This window comes from Scyliorhinus canicula, chromosome 1, assembly GCF_902713615.1.
Source record: "Scyliorhinus canicula chromosome 1, sScyCan1.1, whole genome shotgun sequence".
NCBI lineage: Eukaryota > Metazoa > Chordata > Chondrichthyes > Carcharhiniformes > Scyliorhinidae > Scyliorhinus > Scyliorhinus canicula.
The window spans coordinates 238,952,849-238,971,964 of record NC_052146.1 but is presented as its reverse complement, the minus strand read 5'-3'; the positions used below and the strand labels follow the sequence as shown (position 1 = coordinate 238,971,964).

Here is a 19,116-nt window from a genome sequence, read left to right as displayed (position 1 = left end):
CTCCCACCAATGCGAGCAGTTTTTTTTGCCTATCTACTCTGTCCAGATCCTTCACAATTTTTAATACCTTGATCAAATAGCCTCCCAACTTTTTCTTCTCCAAAGAAAACATTTTTTCCAGTTGCGTAGCTAAGTTCCTCTTCCCTTGAATCAATCTTATGAATCAATCTTATGAATCCTTTCTATACTCTTCCTCTAATGCCTTTGCATTTTTCCTAAAATCTGGTGCTGAGAACCTGCCTCAATACTCCAGTAGAGGCCGAACCTGCATTGTTTAACGTAACTTCCTTTCTTTGTCCTCAATGCCCTATGCATTATATTTTCATGAAATGTCCCAAGGTGCTTCATAGGAGCATTATGAAACAAAATATGATATCAAGCCATTCAGGATATTGGGTCAAATAACGAAAAGATTGTTCACAGGGATTGGTTTTAGGATTGTTTTAAAAGAGGCAAATTCAGGTAAAACAGCAGAGAGGTGTAGGGGGGTAATACCAGAGCTTGAGACCTAGACATCTCAAGACATGGCTATCCATTTAGGGATGCTTAAGAAGCTAAATTAGATGAGTACAGATATCTCTGGTGGGGGAGCCAGAGAAGATCACAAGTGTTGGGAGGGGCCAGGTCATGGTGGCGGTGGTTTGGTGGGGGGGGGGGGGGGGGGGGGGGGGTAGTAGTAGTGTTGGGGGTTTAAAAATAAGGATGAGTCAACTGTGACACAACTGTTCAAGAATGTTAGAGAGGAAAATGGGTTTGGAGATTGGAATTTGATCTGAAAATTTTGGCAGTGAATTTTGATTGGCTGCGTCTGTGTGTGTGTGGCGGGGGGGGGGGGGGGGGGGGGGGGGGGAAGAGATCCTCAATGATGCATCCTCTGGAGAAATGTGGAACTTGCTATCAGTTTCAGAGGAGTAATGGTGAACGCTGACAATTTTGATGTCATCACAACTGATAATATTTAATCAGTGCTTCAGTGCCACAGTTGTTTTGCATGACGTTTGATATTTATGTGCATATTCCTCCTTTCTCTACTAGCCAAAACCAACAAAAGGACGAATGCGAATCCATTGTCTTGAAAATGTTGACAAAGCCCTTCAGTTCCTTAAAGAGCAAAGAGTACATTTAGAAAATATGGGATCCCATGATATTGTGGATGGAAACCATCGACTGACTCTTGGTTTAATTTGGACCATCATTCTCCGGTTCCAGGTAAATTCAGCAATGTCGTGAGTGTCACTAGGATCTTTAGGATGAATAAATGCCAGTTTTAATTATTCTGCACTTTTGGCCGCTTAAACAAAATATGAACATTCCTTTTGTAAAAGCACCTGATGTGGACTATTCAAATCTGCTTTCAGTAGCTCAACTTAGGTCCCAGGAAATGATCAATGCAACTAAAAGAACCCATTTGATTGGGATTCATTTTTATCCTTCAGATCCAAGATATTAGTGTTGAATCGGAAGACAACAAGGAAAAGAAATCTGCAAAAGATGCCTTGCTGTTATGGTGCCAAATGAAAACAGCAGGGTGAGTGCCATAGGAATTGCTGTTATTTTAAAAATAAATTTGCAGTACCCAATTAATTTTTTTACAATTAAGGGGCAATGTAGTGTGGCCAATCCACCTACCCTGCACTAGTTTGGGTTGTGGGGCAAAATCCACGCAAACGTGGGGAAAATGTACAGACACCACATGGGACAGTGACCGAGAGCCGGGATCGAACCTGGGACCTCGGTGTCGGAAGGCAGCAGTGCTAACCACTGTGCTGCCCATGAAGGAATTGCTGTTATGAAGTTTCTTTGCAATAGTAATTTTTTTCATCTGAACCTCAAGTTTGTTGAGCTCTTGGATTTGAACAAAAAATCTGCTTTGCCTTTCCTCGCACTCTTTAAGTCTTTTATTTTTGTTGCAATATTTCAGTTACGGTCCAACTTAAATAACTGGGTGTTCAAAATGCGAAACCTTATCTTGTGCTGTTTTAAAATAACATCCAAGACTTGTGTCACATAATAGTCTCTCAATTGGAGCTATTTTATAATCTTTATTATTGTCACAAGTAGTCTCACATTAACACTCCAATTACTATGAACATCCCATGGTCGCCACACTCCGGCACCTGTTCAGGTACAAGGAGGGAGAATTCAGTATGTCCAATTCACCTGTCAAGCACGTTTTCCGGGAATTGTGGGGAAAAACCGCACCCTGAGAAAACCCCGCAGACACTGGGAGAACGTGCAGACTCCGCACAGACAGTGACCCAAGCCGGGAATCAAACCCGAGACCCTGGCGCTGTGAAGCAACAGTACTAACCACTGTGCTACTATGCCGCCTTTATAAGGCATTTCTTAAACACTTGGGTTGCAATGTTATCATTAGCACTTGGAAAAAAGTGAATTCAGATATTTTAACTTATTTTTGGATGAATACTTGAGTAAAGAATACCTGCTGAGTATCTAAATGCTAGATCCACCTACTCATCATGCTGGTAACTTAAAGGCAAATAATTTGGAAATGATGAGGGGTTTTAGGGGCAAAGTATTAGAGACATTGTAGTCCCAGTTCTCAAGTCTTAAACACATTTTGCTCTTATTTGGAACCCGATGTTTAATCTTTAGACCATAAGATATAGGAGCAGAATTAGGCCACTTGGCCCATCGAGTCTGCTCCGCTATTCAATCATGGCTGATATTTTCTCGTCCCCATTCTCCTGCCTTCTCCCTATAACCCCTGATCCCCTTATTAATCAAGACCCTATCTATCTCTGCCTTAAAGACACTCAGTGAATTGGCCTCCACAGCCTTCTGCGACAAAGAGTTCCACAGATTCAGCACCCTCTGGCTGAAGAAATTCCTCCTCATCTCTGTTTTAAAGGATCGTCCTTTTAATCTGAGATGGTTTCCCCTGGTTCTAGTTTTTCCTACAAGTGGAAACATCCTCTCCACATCCACTCTATCCAGGCCTCGCACGTTTCAATAAGATCCCCCATCATCCTTCTAAACTCCAACGAGTACAGACCCAAAGTCCTCAAACGTTCCTCAGGGGCTGGTTTAGCTCACAAGGCTAAATCGCTGGCTTATAAAGCAGGCCAGCAGCACGGTTCGATTCCCGTACCAGCCTCCCCGGACAGGCGCCGGAATGTGGCGACTAGGGGCTTTTCACAGTAACTTCATTGAAGCCTACTCGTGACAATAAGCGATTTTTCATTTCATTTTTTCATTTCATAGGACAAGTTCTTCATTCCAGGGATCATTCTTGTGAACCTCCTCTGGACCCTTTCCAAGGCCAGCACATCCTTCCTTACATATGGGGCCCAAAACTGCTCACAATACTCCAAATGGGGTCTGACCAGAGCCTTACACAGCCTCAGAAGTACATCCCTGGTCTTGTATGCCTCTTGACATGAATGCCAACATTGCATTTGCCTTCTTAACTGCCAACTGAACCTGCACATTAATCTTCAGAGAATCGTGAACAAGGACCCCCCAAGTCCCTTTGTGCTTTTGCTTTCCGAAGCATTTCCCCATTTAGAAAATAGTCTATGCCGAGATTCCTCCTTCCAAAGTGCATAACCTCACACTTTTCCACATTGTATTTCATTTGCCACTTCATTGCCCACTCTCCTAGCTTGTCCAAGTCCTTCTGCAGCACCCTTGCTTCCTCAATACTACTTGTCCCTCTACAGATCTTTGTATCATCTGCAAACTTAGGAACAGTGCCTTCAGTACCTTCTTCCAGATCATTAATGTATATTGTAAAAAGTTATGGTCCCAGCACAGACCCCTGAGGCACACCACTAGTCACCGGCTGCCATCCTGAAAAAGACCCCTTTATCCCCACTTTTTGTCTTCTGCCAGTCAGCCAATCCTCCATCCGTGCCAGGATCTTACCTTGAACACCATGAGCTTTTAACCTGTTCTCCTGGAGCTCTGGCATTCCACTGGTGTCTTCCACCATGAAGACTGATGCAAAGTAACTATTCAGTTTGTCTGCCATTTCTTTGTTTCCTATTATTACTTCTCCAGCCACATTTTCTAGTGGTCCAATGTCTATTTTTGCCTCTCTCTTACCTTTTTTCTATTGAAAAAAATCTCTTCCTATCTTCCTTTATATTACTAGCCAGCTTGCACTCGTACTTCATCTTCTCCCCCCTTATTGCTTTTTTAGTTGTCCTCTGCTCGCTTTTAAAGGCTTCCCAATCCTCTGGTTTCCCACTAATCCTCGCCACTTTTTATGCTTTTTCTTTAGCCTTTATGCTGTCCTTGACTTCCCTCGTCAGCCATGGATGCCTTGTCTATCTATCCTGACATTCCTACTCTGACTAGCTCGTGGCACTGGTAGCAATCCTGAGATTACTACCTTTGAGGTCCTACTTTTTAGTTTAACTCCTAACCCCCTGAATTCAGCTTGTAGGACCTCATCCCATTTTTAAAATCTTGGTCTCACCCAGCACACTGTTGGTTACGCTAAACTTTGGAGAATAGCTGCATATTTGCCAAGTGTGAATTTTGATGTCGGTCATGATTCTTCTCCGGTTTAAGTTATATAGTACCGTATATACTCGTGTATCCTTCGATCTCGCGTATCATGCGACCCCTAAATTTTCGTCCCCAAAACATGATTTTATGGTATACCTCATGTATCATGCGAGTGACTTTTTTGGAAATTAATTTTGGAAACTAAAACTTCCAAATGGTATCATTGTGTGTGGTTTCTGCAGAGTTGATTCTGCTGTGAAAGCTGTTCGCGATTCGAACAGCTTTCCAGCTGGCTTTACTCGCGTTGTTCAGCCACTTGCCGTTTCCATTCATAAAAACATGAATGGAAACGTCAAGTGGCTGAACATCTTCCCATCAGAATGCTGTGGTCAAAATCTGAAGAGTAGTATTCTGATGGGAAGATGTTCAGCCACTTGACGTTTCCATTCATGTTTTTATGAATGGAAACGGCAAGTGGCTGAACGACGCTAGTAAAGCCAGCTGGAAAGCTGTTCGAATCGCAAACAGCTTTCACAGCAGAATCCACTCTTCCCATCAGAATACTACTCTTCAGATTTTGACCACAGCATTCTGATGGGAAGATGTTCAGCCACTTGACGTTTGCATTCATGTTTTTATGAATGGAAACGGCAAGTGGCTGAACGACGCTAGTAAAGCCAGCTGGATGCTATGTGACTTATCTTGGCCAGCATTTCACACCCGCGATTTTTGTACCTCGCGTATCATGCGACCCCCAAAATTTAGGCTTCAAATTAGGTGCTCAAAAGTCGCATGTTACGCGAGTATATACGGTAATTGTTGCAAATTTTCCTACTTGTCCAGCAAAACCTTAGAAGAACATATTCACCAGAGATGAGGGTTTCAGAAAAGGATTGTACTGCAGTTACAATATTACCAATCCACAAGAAGATTCCCTCAGTGTGACCAAATTATAAATCTGTTCCTGAAGAATGTGTTTACAATTTTATTAAAATGGCAACTAGGAAAATAGCTCGTCAATTTTAACTTGTTGGACTTACTGCATTTCCACTTTGAAAAGCAGATTGAAGAAATGTTACATTTTCTGTTCATCCATAGCTATCCCAATGTCAACATTCACAACTTTACCACCAGCTGGAGGGATGGCATGGCATTCAATGCTGTTATACACAAGCATAGGTATGTTGGCACTGTTAAATTCATAGAAACATTTAAATAATCAGACTTTGCATCAGTTTTCAATATGTATGTACCCATATCTCCTCACTTTGTTGTCTATTTGGTCAGACCGGACCTGATTGACTTTGACAAGCTTAAGAAGTCAAATGCACACTACAATCTTCAGAATGCTTTCAACCTTGCAGAGCAACACCTGGGGCTTACCAAGCTGCTGGACCCTGAAGGTTAGTTTTTAATGTTTTATTTTTAAATCTTTGCATGTTACTGTGTTGGAACTTTTCATCTCATGACTTCATATAATTTGTTGCTTGAAACCTAGAAGCATATATTTTCAGGCTGTGTATTGTTAATTCCATACTCAAAACAAAAATCACCCTATTAATTTCCTGACTCCTTCCCCACCTTCACTCCCTGTATCGTTTCCCCCAATCTGATGTTCATAATACATTTTAATATACTTTATTGAAAAAGACATTAAAATAGCATCGGTATTATTTGATTTTTCTCACTTGCTATCTTGAAAATATGTATTGTCATCAATAACCTAAATGTTCACTGAAATGTAACAATGCTTATCATGTAAAATTAATCATTGCCCTTTATTTACATTTTACACAAGCTGTTTTAGACCCTGCTATTTAGTTGGGTAATACTCAATGTTTTATTTGCCAGATGTCAGTGTTGATCACCCTGATGAAAAGTCAATTATTACTTATGTGGTGACATACTATCATTACTTCTCCAAAATGAAGGCCCTTGCTGTGGAAGGAAAGCGTATTGGAAAGGTATTTTTCAATTTCTTGTATTCTACTATGTTTAATTTAAGGAAAATGTCCGTAATATCAGGAAACAGTAAAATGTCATTCATCGGTGAGCTAAATAAAGCAGTCTTTGTAACACCTGGGCCAAAATTCTCTGGCCATTGGGATTCTGTTTCCCCCCCCTGCAGCGCACAGGTTTCCCAATGGTTTGGGGTAGCTTCAGTGGAAATTCCATTGACAAGCGGTGAGAGGAGAAAATCCCGCCGCCAGAGAATGGTATGCTGCCAAGAAATACACAGTGGGGTACCGGAGAATTCAACCTGTGAAATTAAAACACATTGAAACTGTAATCCTCCCATCTTAAGTTTTTAAATATCAGTAGTCAGATTTGTTCCCTGCTTTTGTTTCTGCTACTGAGCCACAAGTCCAGAAATAGGATTATTTACCTTTTTTTAAAATGTTTTTTGTGTGAAATGCCTCACATTCCATGATGGTTTAAAAGATAATTCATCAGATGAGTTTAACACCATGCTGCCCCCATCACAATCACCGTAAAAGTTCACAAATCAGTTTTTCGATCAATTAAGTTACTCGGCCTTCAGTTGTTTTTGCCATCTCACCACCTTTATTATTGACTTATTCCAAGGAGGGTGGCAGAGTGGTTAGCACTGCTATCTCACAGTGCCACAGACCTGGGTTCTATCCCAATCCTGGGCAACTGTCCTTGTGGATTTTGCACATTTTCTCGGTGTCTGGGTGGGTCTCATCCTCACAACCCAAAGATGTGCAGGGGAGGTGGATTGGCCACACAAAATTGCCCCTTAATTGGAAACATTAAAAAAAACAATTATTTAACGGTATCCATTGAAATACAATAAGCAGCACATTAAAAATATTTTTATACAGCTGACATGCCTGAGTTTTGTTGCTATAAAGTTGTCCTGTTTCCACATGTGATAGGTGCTTGACTATGCAATCGAGACCGAGAAAATGATAGAAAAATACGAGTCCCTGGCATCTGACCTGCTGGAGTGGATTGAACAAACCATCATCATCCTGAACAATCGTAAATTTGCCAACTCACTGGTTGGTGTTCAGCAGCAGCTACAAGCATTCAACACATATCGCACAGTAGAAAAGCCATCAAAGTAAGAGTGTTAAACAGTTACTAAATTGCTTGTTTAATTATCTTCATAAGTCACTTGGGAGAACATAACTAAGAGCTAATTACGGAACACTTGCCTGACTCAGTAGCGCTTAATATTACACTAGTAACATAGTGGCAAATCAAGTTAAGGTAACAATAAGGAAAATGCAAATGAATGTTGTCTGGCTTGGTCTTAGCTGTCCAGAACACTTCAATTTTTAAAAATGTATTCTCTACATATGGGTGACACAGAGTTCATTCAGTATCCATCCCTCATTGGTCTGCAAAGGTGGGGAGGGAGGAAGTCTCAGAAAGCGTTGAGAACTGCTGGCTGGCAGCTCTAGCAACGCAGAATTCGGTAGTGGATGCTGCCAGAACAGCAAATAGGCCCACCATGAAGAGAACATGGATGCTGGGGCCAGCTAAGTCAAGCGACTTTTGATCAGGGAGGGATTCTGAAGCCGAGGGAGTGGAGTGCCTGGGGGCTGGTTTTGGAGGGCAGGCGGGAAGGACTAAAGGCTCAAGTAACATCTTGGAGGGTTAGATGTGACCCCTTCCTTCCTACCTTTTTTTTCAACTTGGGCTCAAAAAAACAGATTGTCTACTCCTGTTGCCATCCTTGCCAATCATATTGTGGCATGGGCAGGATAATATCCCAGTCAGTTGGCTTGATAATGAGCTCCATTGACCATTGTTTATTTAAAAATGACAGGTGGGCTCCCGATTTTGACGTCCGCCCACCTTACATTTTCTGGAGAACAGCTCGGGGGTGTTCAGGAAAGTGGTGGGCTGAGCACCACTCTTAATTTACACAGCTCCTCCTGCGAAAATACACCTGGCAGGGGGTGATGCACAAAATCCAGCCCCATGGGTCTTAGTCAGGCTAATATGTAATTGGGAAACGATGGTGCTTCCAGTGCACTTCTCACTGTCACAGGGCTGGGAGGCACTGTAGAAGTGGGTTTTCTGCAAGCCTTCCTATTGGCAACATATGCTGCAGCTGCAGTTTGCTGGTGATGAACGGAATGGATATTAAGTCAATGGGAGGGCTGGTGTTCAAGCAGACTGCTCTGTTATTAAATTACATCAAGCTTCTTGAAATATCCAGTGCCTGATGGCTTGAGCTTTGAGGGGTCAGGACGCTACCATGTGTAACAAAACACTTGGGACTGGATTCTTTGCCAGTCGTATTTTCCATTGCATTGGCAGTGCACACATGCCCGCTGGTTTCCTGGCGGCGTTGCGTGGCCACAGTGGGAAATCTCATTGGCAAGAGCCGGGAATGGAGAATCCACTGCCAGCAAGGGCGCACCGCCCAGGAGAACGCAGCAAGCATACTGGAGAATCCCGCCATTAATCTTCTATCTGCTTGATCAGTTAGTCCAATTAAATTTCCAGTCAAGTGACCAGACATTGGGGAAGTTTTGGCAATGATGTCATTTAAGGTGAAGGGCAAGTTGTTGGGCTTTTTCTTGTTGGAGATGATCATTGCCTGATATTTATGAGGGCAAATGTTACCTGCTGTGTGTTACTCAAAGCTGAATGCTATCTGGTTCAATGCAAGCTTTTCACAGTACAGAAGGGCAATTCTGATTCCCCTCCCTAACCCACACTTTTTTTTCCTTGTCATCATGATAACCAATTCAAGTTCATTCCACATGTGCCAGGTGAAATTTTCTGGAATTTACAAAGCTAGTTATATCACTGTTGAACTTCTTGTTTCATCTGTTGAGTTTGCAACAAAAAATTAAAATGCATACAAAATTTCCATTATTTTGCAAATAGTGTAGTATATAAAATGATTTGGCTCCAGTCTAATGTTTCTTCTGATGCAGGTTTACAGAAAAAGGAAACCTGGAAGTATTGCTTTTCACCATTCAAAGCAAGATGAGAGCAAACAATCAGAAAGTGTACATGCCAAGAGAAGGCAAACTCATCTCAGATATCAACAAGGTAATCATGAAAATGTCGCTATTCTATTTTCCCCGAGAAGGAAGTGTGTTTAACCTCATCAGCATCCTGTGGTAGTTTCAGCTGACCCCAGGACCACATTCAACCATACAACTAGTTGAGTAGAACTAGCGTATAATTTAACCTTGGTTTCTGAATGTCGATCGAGAGGAGACTTCAGCTGAGCACATGTGCTTAAAATGATAAATTAGTACAACAGCGGCTCATCAAGTCTGCACTAGTTCTTTCAAAGTTCAATCAAGTTAGTCCCACTCTCGTTACATCATTACAATTATCTCTCCATATATATATCCAGCCTTTTTGAAGGCTGCTGTTGAATGTGTATGCACTGCCTGATTCCAATCCTAACCACTTGTGGAAAAACAAGTCCTCCCGTCACTTCTGATTAAATCTTAAATCTGTGCCCCCAGGTTTATTGGCGTATGAGCCATTGCAAACAGAATCTCTTGATTTACTTTATCTGCATTCTGCATGATTTTAGCCACCTCTACTAAATCTTCTGTAGCCTTCACTGCTCTAAGAAGAGCAACCTGAGTAATTTGTCATTCCTGGAATCATTTGCATCCTTTTGTCCTTCCAAACATGTGGGTATCCAGATTTCACACAATTTTCCAGCCAGTACTGAACATAGGTTTAGCATAGCTTTCTGGTTTTTGTATCCAAACTCCAATGATCCTATATCCTTTATTACCTGCTTTGTTAACCTGTCCTGCCACCCTCAGCAATTTGTGCACAAATAGTCCCAGGTCTCCCTCTCTCTCTTTGCAACCACTTTAAAATTGTACCAGTTCGCATGTACTAAATGGTATCTTATAATGGATAGCATCAACTAGAGGCAAGCTGAATATGCAAAAACATCAAGAATAGATCGGGGAGTGGGATTTTTTGGGGGTCGGGCAGAGATTACCTCCCCCTGGGCCCAACAATCAGTCTGCACCTTGCTGATGTCAAATCTAGCTGCTCCATGCAGCTTTAATACACAAGAGGCAGCCTTAATTAGTGCAGAGTGGGACTTCCGTCCCTCAGGGACGGAAAATCCCAACCTAGAGTCTGAGCAGTGCCAGAAAATAGTAGTAGCAACTCCGGAGACCACAGGGACTAGAAATAGTTCCCATGAAAAATTGAAGATGTCTGCTGAACTTCAGGTAAGTCAAGAAATTTTGGGCGGGCATGACTGGGAGACCCCAGTAAGGGGTTGGGGGTTCAGGTTAAAATGGCTATGGGGTGTGGGCGGGGATTGAAGTCAGAGTCGCTAGGGGAGGATGGGGCTTGAGGTGAGAGTAGGGGGGGGGGGGTGTTGGAGAGGGAAGGGACAAAGGGAGGGGGTACCATCTTGGGGATGGAGGCAATGCCCCCAATGAGCACAAGGGATCCCCTCCCAAAGGAGGCAATCCCTGCTCAACAGCTGCCTGCACAGTCTTAGCTGCTGGGCTGCTTGCCTTGCACCAACTTTCCTTCGCAGGCTGTAAAATTGTGGCGGAGGTATCTTGAGGTCCCTCAGTGGCAGCAAATTTCCACTTAACGGTCTCAATAGACCCAAGGGTGGGTAGGCTCTCGACTATGAGGGACAGACTAGGGATGGGAATGAAGATCGTGGGATGGCCACCTGCTTCATTTTACCTACCCTCCGCGTCTAAAATATGATGGTGGTGAGACTGGGGAGTGTAAAATTCATCCCCAAGGCGAGATTAAGTTGCATCCATAACGGGAACCACAGCATTGGAGAGTAATTTCTTTGAATGTTTGCATTTTCTTTTTCATCTGTGGCTGTCGACATTATATTACAAATTGTGCATGTTGTCCATTCTCTGTGCTCTGACCCCTTCAATCCATCAACCCCTTAAAATACTGCTGGAGCCCATCTCTGTTACCATCTCAAAACCATCAGATCCTGGATCTCTATTCCAGTGTTTCCACAACAGCCCTGTTATAATTGGATGAGGTGATTAGAAATGAGCATGCTTGCCAATTCAGAGTGTTTAAGTGTTTATGCTGTAACTGGAAAAGACATACAGGTAGGTTTTCTGACAAGTTTTCATGAGAAGGGGTTAAATGTATTCTTTTTATGAGATGTGAGCATCGCTGGCAAAGCCACTTTTTTTTTTTTACTTATCCCTAATTGCTCTTGAGCTAAGTGGCTTGTAATAAGATTATTAATCTGAAATTTTGGCCTATATGCGTCACCCCTAAGAAACCCAAGATCCTTGTAAATCTCATGGAATTCCAGTGTTGGTGGCAATTTAAATATGTTTTTGTCTGTCCTTTTGGCATCAGTTTCGCCAGCTTCTTGTAGCTATCATTTGTTGTTCAGAGTCTGCCTCCACATGGCTATGTTACAGATTGACAAAAGCTTCAATCATTTTTTTCACCTTCAGTCTTTCTTCTAATATAGGTAATCAAAATTTTAATGGGGAGAAATGGATCTAATTAACATACAGTTCAGTGAATAATTCACGCATTAAAATGTTGCCAAATTACTAAATACCAATTTCACAGGCCTGGGAACGACTGGAAAAAGCTGAACATGAGCGAGAACTGGCATTAAGAACTGAGCTGATCAGGCAAGAAAAGCTGGAACAACTTGCACGTCGATTTGATCGTAAAGCTGCTATGAGGGAAACCTGGCTAAGTGAAAACCAGCGGCTTGTTTCTCAGGTAAAGTTTCACTCAATTTTTCAATGCATAGCAAAAGTATTATAGTTTTAAATCAATTAGTTTTCTATCATAGTATCATGTACTTTTATAATGCTGAGAATTCGAGACTACAGTAATGTAAGCAATAATGAATGTGAACCTTGCAAAGCTGGAACGGTCTTTCCGATTCACTTAATTATTTAATAAATTGCTGCCCGTACACAGTATAATTTCTGTAAGTATAAAGAACCCACTGATTTTCTTATGTTGAAATAAAAATGAACAGTCATATTTGAGTAGTAATATGAAAAAAGACAGATTTTAGACTTGAACATTGATAATGTTCCATTAGGAACAAATACATAGTCACTGCTGCTATGACAACCATAAAGGTGCCCACTGCAGGTGCTTCAAGCAGCTCCAGGAATTTTTCTGTCACCTGAATTTAATGCAGGACAAAATATTAGAACACTTAATATTTACCTTCAAACAAACATCAGCAATATGATGGTACACTAAAATGAGAGGTTGCTGAGGTTGTGGATTTATTGTTTGGTGCACCTTTTCCAGAACTTCCACACTTAGGTAGAAGTATACATGAGTCATCATGATGAGTTCCTCATCCCCAACGAGCTGCCTCACCGTGTTTTAAAAACTTTCTGGTTAAAACTGTCCAGGCCTTTGTGATGAGTGAGACTTTCCTATTACTGAATTACATACTGTCATTGGCAGAGGCCCTAGGTGAAGGTAACTGCTTATTATCTTGACTATGGATTGGTGGGTTGTGGCAAGAAAATTCACAATTTTGAGAGAGAGGAGGAAGATTCACGAAATCTTGTGTTCAACCACATATCTTTCTAGAGCGGCGACTTGAAGATTGGGTTTGAGTTCTATAATGCATTGTTCATACAACTGTTTAAAGCTCCAGGTTTGTTTTTGTCCTTTTAGTCTCCTTTTGCAGTAAAATTTTGAAAATAAATGTTTACTTCATTCATGGTGCCTGTATTTATCCATACCTCCCTACCTCCAGAATAGCAGTCTTTCTGGATATTTAAAAAATGCTACCATCTAATATGACTTCTCACCCTTGTGCTACAGGACAATTTTGGTTTTGATCTCCCAGCTGTGGAAGCTGCTACTAAGAAGCATGAAGCTATTGAGACAGATATTGCTGCATATGAAGAGCGAGTGCAGGCAGTAGTGGCTGTGGCCAGGGAACTTGAAGCTGAGAACTACCATGACATCAAGCGCATCACCGCAAGGAAAGAAAACGTCTACAGGCTGTGGGAATACTTACTGGAATTACTGCGAGCTCGTCGCCATCGTTTAGAAATGAATCTCAACTTACAAAAGATTTTTCAGGAAATGCTGTATATTATGGACTGGATGGATGAAATGAAGGTAGAGAAATCAACGTTTCCATTGTATAGATATACTGTGGAATTTCTTTTTGTTGTGTAAGATATGTTAAAATGCCCAAATGCCAAGATAGGTTTTTTGGCACTTGTATCCGAAACATAGAAAATAGGTACAGGAGTAGGCCATTCGTTATGACGATGGCTGATCACCCCACTCAAAAGCCTGTTCCCACCTTTCTCCACCCACCCCTGCCACACACACGCACACGCCATATCCTTTGATCCCTTCAGCCCTAAGAGCTATACCTTTATTTTGTTATAAATTTAGAGTACCCAATCCATTTTTTCCAATTAGGGGGCAATTTAGCCAGGCCAATCCACCTAGCCTGGACATCTTTGGGTTGTGGGGGCAAACCCACGCAAACACGGGGAGAATGTGCAAACTCCATACGGACAGTGACCCAGAGCCGGGATCGAACCTGGAACCTCGGTGCCATGAGGCAACAGGGCTAACCCACTGCGCCACCGTGCTGCCCACCCCAAGAGCTATACCTAATTGCTTCTTGAAAACTTGCAATATTTTGGTCTCAACTACTTTCTGAGGTAGTAAATTCCACAGGCTCACCACGCCATGGGTGAAGATATTTTTCCTCGTCTCAGCCCTAAATGGTTTGCCCGTATCCTTAAACTGCGACCCCTGGTTCTGGACACCCCCATCATTGGGAACATCCTTCCTGCATCTACCCTATCTAGTCCTGTTAGAATTTTATAGGTTTTTGTGAGATCCCCCCCACCTTGTTCTTCTGAGCTCCAGCGAATACAATCCTAACTGACTCGATCTCTCTACATATGTCCGTCCTGCCATCCTAGAAATCAGTCTGGTAAACCTTTGCTGCAAGATCATTCTTCCTCCGATAAGACCAAAACTACACGCAATAATCCAGGTGTGGTCTCATCAAGGCCCTGTATAATTGCAGCGAGACTTTCCTGCTCCTGTACTCGAATCCTCTCGCTATGAAGGCCAACATGCCATTTGCCTCCTTTACCACCTACTGCACCTGCATGCTTACCTTCAACAACTGGTGTGCGAGGGCACCCCAATCTCGTTGTACATTTCTCTTTGTCAATTTACAGCCATTCAGATAATTTGCTTTCCTGTTACTGCTACCAAAGTAGGTAATCTCACACTTATCCATATTACACTGCATCTGCCATGTATTTGCCTACTTATTCTGTTTGTCCAAATCACACAGAAGCAGCTTTGCATCCTCCTCGCAGCCCACCTTCCCACCCAGCTTTGTGTCACCTGCAAATTTGGAGATATTAATTTGTAAAACAGGTGGTTTCCAATTTATTTATAGCCAACTTCTCCGTGTGTTAGAAACTTATGATGCAGTCAGTATATTTGTCCTAATACTTAATGAAAGTTGTTGAAACTATTGCAGGTTCTACTGCTCTCACAAGACTATGGGAAACATTTACTTGGTGTTGAGGATCTCCTGCAGAAACATGCACTGGTTGAAGCTGACATTGCTATTCGGTCTGACAGAGTGAAAGTTGTCAATGCCTCTGCTCAGAAATTTGCTTCTGAAGGAGAAGGTATGTTTTAAGCTTTATTTTTTTCTCCCGTTACATTTTAGCTCGTATTTTAGGTGCTCCCATTATGGCTTAGTAGACAAGTACAATACACATTGAAACTGAATGTCAGTGCAAACCAGGAAATTCATAGAATTTACAGTACAGAAGGAGGCCATTTGACCCATCGAGTCTGCACCAGCTCTTGGAAAGAGCACCCTTCCCAACAGCACACCTCCACCCTATCCCCATAACCCAGTTACCCCACCCAACACTAAGGGCAATTTTGGACACTAAGGGCAATTTAGCATGACTAGTCCACCTAACCTGCACATCTTTGGACTGTGGAAGGAAACCGGAGCACCCGGCGAAAACTCACGCAGACACGGGGAGAACGTGCAGACACCGCACAGACAGTGACTCAAGCCGGGAATCGAACCTGGGACCCTGGAGCTGTGCAGCAATTGTGCTAATCACTATGCTACCGTGCTGCCGAAATTGCCAACAAGTTACCTTAACCTGTGATCAGTTAACTAATCTCAGCTTGGATAGGAGTTTGTGTAGGCCTTTGCTTCCCTGAGGAAGGCTGGGGAGATGAAATATTATGTAGAATTTCAGTTCTTGATTGCGATTCAGCTATCCCTGTTGGGAAGGCATATGGTGTGCCATTGACATATGTGACAGAGGAGGAGTTAATGCCTGATTTGTTTCATCTGCCTGCAACCAAGTTGACGAGGGAAAAGTATAAAATGCCAGCAAAATACAATTTGTTAAATTCGAGAGCAAAACAGCACAATTCAAATGAGCACAAATAAAAAGTTGGAGGGAAAGAGAAGCATCCCAGGCTACGTTCATGTAATATCTTGTGGCCAGTTTAGAATTAAATCGGTGTAAACCTGAGAGCAGGTCAGTTGTCGTCTTCAATCTGCTCATTAGTGTTTACCTATTGGAAGAAAACAGCAGAATGTCACTGGGAAAAATATTTAACATTTCAGCCATGAGGAATGGTGGAAGTCCCTTCTGTCATATGGTCTCTGTATTATTGCTGTATTACTGAACGGAACTAAAATAAATTTAGTTTTTAAGCTTGTAAGCATGTTGAAAGAAGCATTCTCTTTTTTTTCTCTATAGGTTATAAACCATGTGACCCACAGGTGATTCGTGATCGTGTGACTCACTTGGACTTCTGTTACCAAGAGCTCTGTCAGCTGGCAGCTGAACGAAGAGCTCGTCTGGAAGAGTCACGGCGCCTCTGGAAGTTCTTCTGGGAGATGGCAGAGGAAGAAGGCTGGATCCGGGAGAAAGAGCAGATACTTTCATCAGCTGACTATGGCAAGGACCTGACTAGTGTGATTCGTCTCCTCAGTAAACACAAGGCATTTGAGGATGAAATGAGTGGACGGCGTGGACCTCTTCAACAAACTATAAAAGAAGGTGAAGCGATGGTAGCTGAGGAACACTTTGGATCAGAGAAGATTAAGGAAAGAATTAAAGACATTAAGGAGCAGTGGGCCCATCTTGAGCAGCTGTCTGCAGTTCAGAAAAAGCGATTAGAGGAAGCTGCTAATGTTCACCAGTTTAAGGCTGATGGTGATGATATTGATGTGTGGATGTTAGACATTCTGCGGATTGTCTCCAGTAATGATGTTGGTCATGATGAATACTCCACTCAAGCCTTAGTGAAGAAACACAAAGATGTTGGTGAGGAGATTGCTAGCTACAGACAAATCATTGATGCACTACATGAACAGGGGCAAAGTTTGCCTGATGAGTATTATAAATCACCAGAAATAGAAGGGAGATTGACTGATATTGAGGAACGTTACAAGGAGTTAACAGAACTAGCACGGCTTCGTAAACAAGCCCTCCAGGATGCACTATCACAGTACAAGATGTTCAGTGAAGCAGATGCTTGTGAATTATGGATTGATGAAAAGGAGCAGTGGCTGAACAGCATGGAGATCCCAGAAAAACTTGAAGATCTCGAGGTTATCCAACATAGGTGAGGAATAAAATGTTTGGATGATGAAATATAAAAAAAAGCATTGATTCAGCCATTATGCAAGATGCAATTGTAAAAGATGGAATGGAGGCCAAACATTCTAGGTCAACAATCTGAACAACAAGACCCATTTTGATCAAAACACAATGGCAGGAATAAATATTTAAATAACACTGTTTTCAACGCTTGTGTCATACAAGTGTATTGGACAGCTAGTTCTGCATTGATAGGTTTGTCAAGAATTTTTTGTGTCAGAAATTCCTCCTAAATTAGAGGAAGACTCTTCAGGCTCAGAAATATGTTATGTTGGAAACACAAAATAGAAACTGAAAATGCTGGGAAACATTCAGTGGCAGCATCTGTGGAGCAAAGAATAATTAGCATTTTGGATGGTTGACCTTGCGTCTAAATAAATCACCCTTATTGGATCAGTAATTAAAAGCACTGTAGTTATTTTGCATTACTGAATTATCAAGTATCTCAAGTTTTCTTGCCTGACCACTGCTGGATTATTGGTGAACACAATTTGTCCACACATCACTGGGCTTGAGAATTGAAATATCAGCCAGAATTTCTGCTCTCAGTGAATACTCAGATGTACACTGAAATATGCCTCATGACACATTCAGTGTTAATATAAGACTGAGCTAGATATTGATACCTTCACAATTAAATTAAATTAAATTAAATGAAAATTGCTTATTGTCACAAGTAGGCTTCAAATGAAGTTACTGTGAAAAGCCCCTAGTCGCCACATTCCGGCGCCTGTTCGGGAAGGCTGGTACGGGAATTGAATCGTGCTGCTGGGCTGCCTTGGTCTGCTTTAAAAGGCCGCTCTTTAGCCCTGTGCTAAACCAGCCCCTAAACAAGTGCCCTCTGGTGCTTATTGTCTGAACTCATATGCATGTCCACTGTGGCAAAGTAACTAAGTATCAACAACATCTTATCGTAGCATGAATTGCTTTCTTCACCTATGAAGAGAAGAGGGATACAAAGTTGGAAACCAAAAATATTAGAAAATACAAAACTAACCAAATATTAGGGTTTTCTAAATGTTCCCAGAATCATCTCCGTAGTACTGTTCAATATTTCTGTTTTTAATGAATTAGGGAATCAATCCAATAATCCAGCTCTTCACTTTATCAAAGTGTAATTTTTGTATTTCTGCTCCAGGTTTGAAAGTCTGGAGCCAGAAATGAACAATCAGGCTTCTCGTATCGCAGTGGTGAACCAGATAGCTCGTCAGTTGATCCACAGTGGGCATCCTAGTGAAAAGGAGATCAAAGCACAACAAGATAAGCTAAATACAAGGTAAGTCTGTCACAGAAAGATAAATATCATGGCTGATAAGAAAATAGAACTTGATTGAGAGGTTTTGCAGAGAAGGCTGTTTTTTCACTGAGCATCAAATCTATGTATCATGTCTAATTTTTGTGCATAATGCAATGTTTTATGAATCTTGATGACCAACTTCTGCAGTAGTACCCCTGCCTACTTGAGCACATTGCAAGAAAACCGACCTTTGTTGACTACCATTCAGCTTTGAGGTTGTCACCAAATTGTGTTGTCCATTGATGCTGACTTCCTGACTACATTTTGCACTACTTCTAGAGTACTCGTCACATTTAATTTATTTGCTACCAGCTAATTTCAGGTGACTGCTAGTTACATTTGCTAGATTGCTCACTGGATCATACATTGATGCATCAAACAAATAGAACAATCTTTTTCACCACTTCATCACTTTTTTACAGACATAAGTGAACTTCATTTTAATTTTACCATTATGGGAGTGCATTTAGATTCCCATCTCAGGTTTGTTTCAGTTGTAAAGTTTAATTAACACCAAACTGCACCAATATTTAACATTTCCTGCAGTTGTCAATCAGCGTTAGAGACCATTTCTGTACCAAGATATCATTCTATGTAGCTGTCAAAAAATGCCAGTGTAGATTTATTGAATTTTGTCCTCATTTGTGTGATGACATGAATCCACCTGAAGTCAGCTATTTG

At 41.8% G+C, this 19,116-nt stretch overlaps 1 protein-coding gene across 2 annotated transcripts in view; it reads left to right on the top strand.

Annotated features, from left to right (window-relative positions):
* The window catches only part of sptbn1 (spectrin, beta, non-erythrocytic 1), a 301,037-nt gene that overhangs the window by 209,476 nt on the left and 72,445 nt on the right, over nucleotides 1–19,116 (top strand). For both annotated transcript variants that reach the window (XM_038810024.1, XM_038810035.1), the window contains 12 exons: nucleotides 1,036–1,209; nucleotides 1,437–1,528; nucleotides 5,575–5,655; nucleotides 5,764–5,879; nucleotides 6,328–6,440; nucleotides 7,377–7,564; nucleotides 9,399–9,516; nucleotides 12,031–12,189; nucleotides 13,267–13,569; nucleotides 14,972–15,125; nucleotides 16,233–17,103; nucleotides 18,277–18,414. In XM_038810024.1, the coding sequence (XP_038665952.1) occupies nucleotides 1,036–1,209; nucleotides 1,437–1,528; nucleotides 5,575–5,655; nucleotides 5,764–5,879; nucleotides 6,328–6,440; nucleotides 7,377–7,564; nucleotides 9,399–9,516; nucleotides 12,031–12,189; nucleotides 13,267–13,569; nucleotides 14,972–15,125; nucleotides 16,233–17,103; nucleotides 18,277–18,414 (2,507 nt within the window). The remainder of the gene's footprint in view (nucleotides 1–1,035; nucleotides 1,210–1,436; nucleotides 1,529–5,574; nucleotides 5,656–5,763; nucleotides 5,880–6,327; nucleotides 6,441–7,376; nucleotides 7,565–9,398; nucleotides 9,517–12,030; nucleotides 12,190–13,266; nucleotides 13,570–14,971; nucleotides 15,126–16,232; nucleotides 17,104–18,276; nucleotides 18,415–19,116) is intronic.